Source organism: Hoplias malabaricus, chromosome 4, assembly GCF_029633855.1.
Source record: "Hoplias malabaricus isolate fHopMal1 chromosome 4, fHopMal1.hap1, whole genome shotgun sequence".
Classification (NCBI taxonomy): Eukaryota; Metazoa; Chordata; class Actinopteri; order Characiformes; family Erythrinidae; genus Hoplias; species Hoplias malabaricus.
Genome location: NC_089803.1, coordinates 28,645,830 through 28,656,011, shown reverse-complemented (window position 1 = coordinate 28,656,011; position 10,182 = coordinate 28,645,830). Strand labels below are relative to the sequence as shown.

The 10,182-nt window shown below is 41.1% G+C and overlaps 1 protein-coding gene across 1 annotated transcript in view; it reads right to left on the bottom strand.

Moving 5' to 3' along the window:
• Window positions 1-2,319: 2,319 nt before the first annotated feature.
• The window catches only part of ldlrad3 (low density lipoprotein receptor class A domain containing 3), a 60,672-nt gene continuing 52,809 nt past the window's right edge, over window positions 2,320-10,182 (bottom strand). The window contains exon 3 of the mRNA XM_066668817.1: window positions 2,320-2,483. Within this exon, the coding sequence (XP_066524914.1) occupies window positions 2,320-2,483 (164 nt within the window). The remainder of the gene's footprint in view (window positions 2,484-10,182) is intronic.

Below are 10,182 nucleotides of genomic sequence, written 5' to 3'. Positions count from 1 at the left end.
ACACACTCTATCAGATTGTAGACTATGACCTACGTTAACTGCCCTCTCTCAGTGAGCACACACACGAATGTCTCACTGATCTCTCCATGTAAAATGTCCTCTCCACACCCTTTACACCACAGCACATCATCAGCTGCTTCTTGCTGTCGTTATAAAGATTGTAGTCTACCATCATCTGCTGCCATACACCGGGATATCATCTGATAAACAGTGACAGTCATTACACCTCAGAAGACAATCAGAGTCCGGCTTTCTATCAGGAGACTACGCATCAACACTGGCTATCAAACACAGACGCCAAGTCAGAGCTGGCAATGGAACAAGTGTGAAAAGCTCTCTCAGAAGAGCTAGTTTACATGAGCAACTTAATAAGCAAAGAAAAGAATTCCAACTTTTCCTATGTTTCTCTCGCAGCACGGAGACGCAAAATGAAGCCGAATTATCTGGAGGACATATCGAGACAATTACACAGTGTAGCGGCCTGCCTGCTTTAAGCTCGGCTCCATTTAAATAGTTAGATTAGATCTGAGCGTACATGATGCCCTGCAGGCGATGCACAGCGTCTCTCTCTGCACAATGGGATTTAGCTTTGTTCCAGTCGTTCACCCAGAGTAGGTACACCGTCTTCTGTGGCCAAGCTGGATCAAACACTGCAAAATAAATCTATTCCAAAAACTGTATCTGAATCAGCACGCAGAGTATTTTAGCCGCACCGTGACAAAGCTCTGAGCTTCAGAGTTTCTACTCGTTTAATTAGCCAAGTGTCTTACGAGGATATGATGTATGGCCAAAGCTACAAATTGTGGCTATTGACAAAGCTGGCATTATAATTCATCTCTTTATTAGTAGTACGGTCATAATGATTTATGACAGAAAATGTTTTTAAAGGAACAACAGGTAGTATTTTGAACTTAAAATTACCGCTTCGGAGTTGGTGTGTTCTCCCTGTGTCCCCGTGGGTTTCCTCCGGGTGCTCCGGTTTCCTCCCACAGTCCAAAAACACACGTTGCAGGTGGATTGGCAACTCAAAAGTGTCCGTAGGTGTGAGTGTGTGAGTGAATGTGTGTGTGTGTGTGTGTCCATGCTGCCCTGTGAAGGACTGGCGCCCCCTCCAGGGGGTATTCCCGCCTTGTGCCCAATGATTCCAGGTAGGCTCTGGACCCACCGCGACCCTGCACTGGATAAGCGCTTACAGATAATGAATGAATGAATGAATGAAAATATGAGCTTCATAAATGCACCAGCTGGTCAGAGTTTTGTGAGTTACCTTGTATTACATTTATACAGCACCATTCCCATGTGTACCAGCTGTTTAAATTGAAGGAAAATCTTAGTTAGATTTTGCTTCCTGACAGATAATTCATTACTGGGGCTTCAGTCGGGGGTTTCAGTCACGAGGACTGCTCAGCTGACTCGTGTTTCAACAGATGCAGAGACTAATGTCACATTTGCATTTATATCTATGGGAGAGACATCGGCAAAGTGCACATTCAAGGACTGTGATGTATTGTATAACTGTGTACAAGGAAGCGCAGAAGGGCAACTGTTGCTCAGACAACGTCAACGCAGGACAGGTTCTGTATGTTTTGGCAAGAAAAGTCTATTCACTGCTACACAAAGGCAGATGCTATTAAAGGGTTGCAGTTTATACACCCTTAATAATGAAGAAAAATCCAATCCACAGTCGAGAGTTCAGCTGTGCAGGAACAACAGGCTTTGCTCTACAGAGGTGTGGGGAAAATGTGATATGTCTGATGAGTCATTCTTTACTATATTCTCCTCAGATGGACAAGTGCATATGTGGAGTAAACAAAGAGATAAGTACAGGGCTGAATTTTTGATGCCTACAATGAGGTGTTCTAGTGACCCTTATGTTGGGGGGAGGGGGATTTAGCTGAAAGAAGTGGTGGTTCACTGCATATCAATAAAAAGGTATTCTAACTTGCCTTTATCCTTTTGAAAATCCTGTTCATTACGTTCTGTATATTCGTATAATCACATACTGGCTTTTACTCTCAGGGAGTTTCACATCTGAAATGCAACAATAGCTCAGGTGAAACTGTGAGTTGCCTTTTCAGATCAGTCTCTCTCTCTCTCTCTCTCTCTGACACACTTTTCTACTCTATCTGTGCTGAAAAATGACACTAGCTGTCTTTTAAAAAGTTCAAATCAGAATGGGTAGAAATGCACATGGGGATAAGGCTGAGAGAGTTCGATGCCGGCCTACTGCACTTTGTTCTGACAGGAAGAGGATTTGTTCTGTTAGATGCCCAGGGAGAAGGACTGCTCTCAAGGCAGTTATTTTGACTGTGCTCTGGCCTATAGGACATCAGTGTTGGATGGTGTGGGACACTTACTGCAGTTGTCCTCATCGCTTCTGTCGGGGCAGTCTGGAACGCCATTACAGCGGAAGCGGCCAATGATGCAATGGACCCCGTTGGCACAGGCGAAGAATGTGGGCGCACACTTGGACTTTACTTTTGCTGTGAGGGAGATAAGAGGAGAGAAGAGTTCAATACCAGCAATACACAGGCTTTTCACTTCACCCAGCTGTAGTCTCTCAGATGGCAGCCAGATTAGCGTGGACAATTATTATTACAGATCCTTTTATTTGAACCTTTAGGGGAAGGTACCGCATTAAAATGATAACAATATACCAGCATTTTTACATATTATTCTGATCACCTTATTGGACTAGTATTACGAGAGCAGTGATGAGGCTTTCTCGTGCTGAAACAAAACTAGAGTTCACAGCTTAATAGAAGGGTGCCCAATGTGTCAACGAGTCAATTACACCTTGCAATTTAGTCAATCGAGCCTAATTTAAATAATGTGAATCAGCCTTTTCCCACAGGAAAATATGTCCAAATATCGGTCTACAATCACTGATGAAAATGAACAAATGAAATGAAAAATGCTCGAGAATTGGCCCAGCAAATCAAACAAATAAAAAAACAATATATTCTCATTCCCAGCTCGTCAAACTTAACTGCGCCCCACCCACAACTCACTAAATCAAGGGTGACGGTTGCCACGTGCACATTAGTAGATCGCTCTTCATTTAAATAACGTGAATCAGCCTTTTTCCACCTGAATATAATTACGTCCGAACATCGGCCCACACTCACTGTTGATTACTGAAGACGGCTTGATAAACGGTCCAGTGAAACCACACCGAAGGAACAAGAGGAAAAATGCCATTGTCCCCTCCCACGTCCACCCTTGTTGCTACCGCAACCCCGCCACCCCCACTCTTCTCAACTCATTTTCAAAGGTGATGACTTGTCTCCTGGAAAAAAGCGTGGGCACCCTTGGCTTGAAATAATAGTAGCACCCAACTAAAAGCCACAAGTTGGTCTGGGCCTTTGTCCTTTTAATAGACAACACAAAATCACTGAACAACTCAACACAGCTGGAGGTGATGCAGGTATAAAACGTAGTTACAGTTCAGTACAAAACTATAGAACTAAACTATAGAACTAATGAAGGCTTGGCTGAACAGCTACATTCAGAGGAAGGACAACACTGTGTAAATAAGATTTCTGCCTGATTGGGTCTTATAAGCTGGGTGTGAGTATACTATGAATTACAATAGAACCACATTTGATTCTTCTTATTGATAAACGAGTTCATGCCTCTTTTTGCTGTATACTGCCTAGGGTTCCTCTCACAGGTAGCAGTGGGTGATCTGTAGTGCCTCTATGTTCTCCCTGCTCCAGTGAGGTAAAAAGCGGCCTTAGTCGGGTAATGAAAGTGGTTGGATTTGTCACTCTGTTGCTGTGCAGGCTGATTATGCAGGCGGAGTGCATAGCCCCGTCAATTAAAGCAGCCTTGGCCAGATAAGTAAGACAGATTTGCGATGCTTAAGCGTCCAGCTTGTAAGGCGAAGATAAAGAGAGGGGCACAGTGTCCAGAGCACACTGCCCCTATAGATCTCTCATCGATACGAGAGAGACTGGCTGGAAAACTCACATCAATTAAGCTTCCACAGACCAAGACAACCAACACTTGATCGATCTCCCGGCTCTAAACCTGCTTTAATTTATCGGCTGTTTAATGCTATTCTCTTAATGCATGGAGAGAATGCTCAATATGCAACTCCAGAAAAAATTATGGGTCATGCACGTATATATATTAAAAGAAAAAAAGCCACCATTTTAATAATTTAGCTGCTTCCGTGTGAAAGTAATCACCTCGAAAATAGAATCTTTCAAAAAGATAAAGCACGCCAGCCTGGGACTTGGGACCTCAGACGTGTACAACTCAGCTCAGAGTCATTTCTCAGTGAGCCTGGGCACAGTGAAAGAGCAGCAGGAGCTTACGCAGACATTCAGACTCCCTTCCTGCACACTGGTGTACAAACAAAGACATTATCCTCCAGGCCTCTCAAACACGTCCGGTGGAAAACAGCCGTAATAACAAATGCTGGTTCCTGCAGAAAGGTCACATCATGACTTAAACTCAATCTGCGCACAGTGCCGCAAGAAAAAGGCCTGCGCGAGCTGAGTTCATCTCTACAGCAACCTCGGCCTCTCCTCTCCGTACGCTTCAAAGAGAGGACAAAAAAGACAGAGGGAGAGAGAGGGGAAAAAGAAGAATCCGAAAAAAAAGAGCACACATTGGCCTACATAATTATTTAAAGGAGGTCTGGAGAGAGAGAGAGAGAGAGAGAGAGAGAGAGAGAGAGAGAGAGAGAGAGAGAGAGAGACAGAGAGAGAGAGAGAGAGACAGAGAGAGAAAGAGAGACAGAGACAGAGAGAGACAGAGACAGAGACAGAGAGAGACAGAGACAGAGAGAGACAGAGAGACAGACATTGTCAGTGTTTCTGAACGACTGAATGAACACATGGCTTAAGTGTGAACCTTGTTGATTTTTGTGTCTCTGGAGAAAATTGTACATACTGTAATTCTCTTTCATTGCTGTCTGTGGTAAAGTTAAAAGGAAAGTCACGCATCAAAGCTGTGGAAAAAACTACAAAAGTGGCTTTCTGTAAGGTTGTAAAATGAAAATATCACCATGCACAATTGGGAAAGAAAAAGGCAAGCCATTTGTCCTTTCCCTGTTCTGTGCATTATTTCTAAATAACAACAATCATCATCATAACATTGGTAATGACATGCCATGGTTGGCTGGTCACAGAGCATGTTTTGTTTGTTTCTTATTTTTAAAATTCTTTTCTTTCTGCCCTCCAACTAATGCAAAATGGAATTAAAGAGAAGTAATGAATTTTGAGCAGCCATGCCAGACGAAAGGAAAGGGCGGGCTTGAGATGAACGAGTGTGCACTTGCGAAATCTATCGTTTTCGTCTCTTCCTTTCTGTGCCGGCCTCATTTAGAAACTCAATATCAGCAGCGGGGCTTGCAGGCACATCGGCCGAGGCCATGCCCACGCTGAGAGAATTAACCGAAAAGTTGAATTAATGGTAATTTCATGGATGCTGGACATGAGAGGCAAAAAAGAACGAAGCTAATGTAGGCTGCCTCATAGCATTCTAATGCCCCAATAACCTTCACACATGAGGAGCTTTCCACGAGGAAACAATCACAAGTAATTAGCCTCGGATAGGAGTTCAAAAATGTGGAATGAGCAAATTTAGCAGTAATATTCCTAGACATTATTTGATTTTTCAGATCTAGCCCCTCCATGACCCCCCGTCTTCTTCCTTTCTCAGTCACAGGAATCTCAGCTACTTCCATCTTGATTGAATATCTTGGAAAACAAGACGTTCTTTCCGCACCCCTCTTTCCACACTCTCGCCCTCACACTGCCACCCCCCCTCTTCTGCCCCTTTTTGTTCAAATTCCTTTAAGTCCCAGCCAAGTTTTCAGTGCTGAAACAGAAGTTGTTTACAAAATCCCAGCCCCACTTTCCAGTTTTGGTTACAGAGTTAAGGCTTTCTGCACTAATGAAAACTAATAGTGCTCTGCACTCGCACAAAAACAGGCATGAAGATGCACAAATATGATTTAAATGACGCCAACACACACACAGTAATTAAAAGCCAGTATACGACTAATTTAACAGATCTTATGCATAGAACAACAACATGATTATTTTAAAGTCATATAAAACAGCTGTTATAGCTTTTGAAAACACATTAACTGCTTGCAAAGGTCTGTAGGGCCTTATAAATATTTTGCTGTTTTGTGTCTTTTTCATGCATAGACTTGAATACAAATATAATTATACAAGATTAATTTAATTTCAATACAGCAGACATTTTGGAATCATTAATAATATAGTGATATCCAAAATAATCATACTATTTATACAACCAATTCCACAGTTATACCTCAGACTTACAAAATGGACAACAAGGTGTTCGAGATATTTATTTGTCAAGTTACTTACCTCAATATTTGACCACTATTCGATGAGGGAACATTTGCAATGTTTTCTTAATCATTAAGGATTATACACTTAATGATATCTAATATTCATTTATTGTAGCTTTCATTAATTAGTTGAAATTAAAACTGCACTTGACTAGAATTAATTAGACATTGTGAGTGTTGTGAACACTTTATAAACCAGATTTGTAAATGATTGTGGACATTTATTCTAATCAGTGGATTCAGCTACTTTAAGGTGCCAACAGGTGTCCACTATCACTCCATAAACAACATTGACCAACAGAATTGGAAGCAATAAAGCAGTTGCACATGAGCCAACTAAGTGCACTGTGAGCACTGCCCTGCATTGGCTAGAGGGGATTAATAAGCCCCATATGTGGATGTACAGCAGAGAATCCATGTTAACTGGAGCGATGCAGCTCTGTCCAGCCTATGAGATAAGCTGACATGGTGTTTGCTATTGAAAACTAATCATCCAACATCTGGACTGCTCCCCACTCCTGTTCCGAAAGCTGAATGCAATCAAATCACCACAGCAGTGATCCAAAATCTAACGTAAAGCCTTCCCAGAAGAGTGTAAACTGTCGCTGCAGAAAAGGGGAGACATTAATTCCATTAATTTCAGAAGAAACAGTTGATGAGTGGGTGTCTACCAATAAAAGTCTGAGTGTGGGTTCAGAATCAGAGGGAGAATATAAGTGTATTTCTTCCAGTAAGTAGGTTGTTTTCCGTAGGCCACCTTTTGCATTATGGATGTCAGACTCGCATGTTTTAACTTTATACATTTATAAATGCATTTATGCACACTTATGTAAAACATTCAGCTAACACCTGCGTTGTGGTAGAGAAAATGTGTTTATAAATTAAAATTTGTTCAATTATTTGCATGAGGTACAGTAGAAAAAAGGACTTTCTGATTGTATTAGCACGTTCATTTGGGAATCTGGAGCTCCTACCAACCCACAAACTGTGAAATAAAAAAAAAACCCAGTCAGATTTATGGGACAGCTGTGTCACTGGAGCTCTGAGAATGATCCACAACCCAGATCACACCTGCACTGGGGTGGTCCTGACCATTGAAGAGCATGTATGGTCAGTGGAGCTGAGAGAATGGACAGAGAGTGTAGAAACAAGGATGTGGTCTTAATATTCTTAAATAATTGTGTTTATTCATAAACAATCACAGTGGAAGATTTCTTTGCCGCATACAACTTGAAATATCATTTTATTTCACGAGTACGCACCTCAGATTGAACTGCAACTACTTCTGCGGTGCAATCTGCAAGGCTGAATGTAGCACGGCATTTCAAAAGAACCAATGTGTGATGTACCATAACGTAATAATGGAGTGAATGTAAAAAGCAAAGCTATTTTCAAAATCATGTCTGCGCAGGAATATGAGCTTCCTGTAGAACTTGAATCTACATCAGTTATCTGGCTATGGTCTCAAATTCGTCTTGAATTTGGTCTTTGGCCTTTTTCATTTCTGAGGCACCATCTCAGTCTCAGATGTGATAGATTCAGTGATACATGCTCATTTCTTACTTCTTTTGAAAGTGAAACCAACCAAATGTGTGCATGGTAGGGGTTGGGGATATGACCCTAAAATGATATCACAATATTTTAGAGTATTTTCACGATATCTTTGGCAATATGATGAAACAATAAAAAATACTTTTATTAATTTCAAGAACACACTATTGCAAACAAAAATGTTCTGTTAATATCAATAATATTAAATATATGTAATATATATTAAACATATTAAATAGTTTTAATTAATTTATTCATTATCTGTAACCTAATCTAATTCAGGGTCACGGTGGGTCCAGAGCCTACCTGGAATCATTGGGTGCAAGGTGAGAATACACCCTGGAGGGGGCGCCAGTTCTTCACAGGGCAACACAGACACACACACACCTATGGACACATTTGATTTGCCAATCCACCTACCAACATGTGTTTTTGGACTGTGGGAGGAAACCAGAGCACCTGGAGGAACCCCACGCAGACACGGGGAGAGCACACCAACTCCTCACAGACAGTCACCCGGAGCGGGAATCGAACCCACAACCTCCAGGTCCCTGGAGCTGTGTGACTGCGGCACTACCTGCTGCGCCACCGTGCCACCCCATTAAATAGTTTTATTTATTAAAAATATTTATTTTACATCAAATGTAATTTCAATCATTCAGAGCCACTTTCCACCGTACCTCACTGTGCCTAAACGACGTATGCCATATTATGGCTAATTGCATTCTATTAATAGGTAAATATATGTTAGAATATCACAATATTGACATTTTCTTTTAATCGTTTAAAAAATGATGACGATATTATTGCAAACGATACAATATGGCACAGCCCTAGTTAATGGCAATCAAATACTCCTTAATCTTCACAATCTTCATAACACACTGCATGGATGTTTAATACTGAGTTTTGTTCAAGGGTTTTGGTTTTGGTCTCGTCTTCTGCACCAGCAGCTAAACCAAAGTGGCCTCACAAATTGTCTCAGATTAAAAGTAACAGCGCGGTCAAGGCAAGTGTCTCCACTGTGATGGAGTTAGTCTTTCATCTGAGGAGCATCAATCTTTTTCTTAGAACAAACCAGACACGAACAAATCAAATCAAATGAAGACATGCACAGAATGTACTGCCCTTTTCCTGATGGACAAAACCAGCCACACTCTCATCTTCTGGGCAGTGGAATGACCAGTGGAATGACTTCATAACAGCTTGAACTGCCTGAACATACACTTCTACTGAACATACACTTCCTGTTCTTTGGTTTCATATTTCTCACAACACTGTGACAAATAAAAATTTGATGCCAATATTTTGGACTTATACTGGCATTGGCATATAGGAAAGCAAGAAAAATATTGCCATCTGACACCTTTACACTGGACACACTTGTTTATACCCTGACACATGTAAACACTGATATTTCAAATAGACATTTAAAGACAGTGTATACAATTGGACATGATTTAGTGACAGTTTCATCATGGTTCTCTTTTTTTGCTTGTGTGCTGAACATTTTTATTATTTTATTTTTTATAAAAAAGGGAAACAAACAAAGTAAATAGACACACCACACTATTCCAGCCAATCAATAACAGGGGAGTTTGTGCTCATGCACAGGACAGGGAAAAGGGCGGGGCTGTGAATGGTCCGCAAGTCCAGTGTCATTACCTTGGAAATGCCTGTCCATGAATTTGGGAGACAGAATTTCTGGAAGAGCAGTGAATGGACAGATGTGCTTGTTATTATTATTTTATATTTAAGTTTATTATAAATATTATTGTAAAGAGCAGAAGATTTGGATAGTGCTGGACAAGTATACATATGCTAAATATCCATTTTTGTATCGTCATCATCATATCCACACAGAAAAACCCAATATTGGTTATTGCATCCCTAAAAAACCTCCCAATACATTGCTTATAAATCTATAGACAAGGTATGTTACAGTGTATATATTCCTGATTTTCCTTTTCTAATACAAAACGTGATACACACTAAACAAATGCTCTAAGCCTCATGTTTTATTTACAAAAGCAGTGATGCACAGAATGGACTAGCGTTAATCTTCAAATAAATCTATAAGACCCTCACAATGGCTGACTATCTATAGCACGCAAAGCCCCTGCTTCAATTACTAAATCCCAGTGCATCTCTACCTAAGGCTTGTTCTCCACAAGGACCATCGTATTCGCTTGGTCCAGTTATTCTTCATCCTGAACAAGGAAAACCAGCCGCTAGCATGAGAACAGTGAAGGCTGTCAGACCGCTAGGGCACTGACTCTAAAGACTGGGCTCCT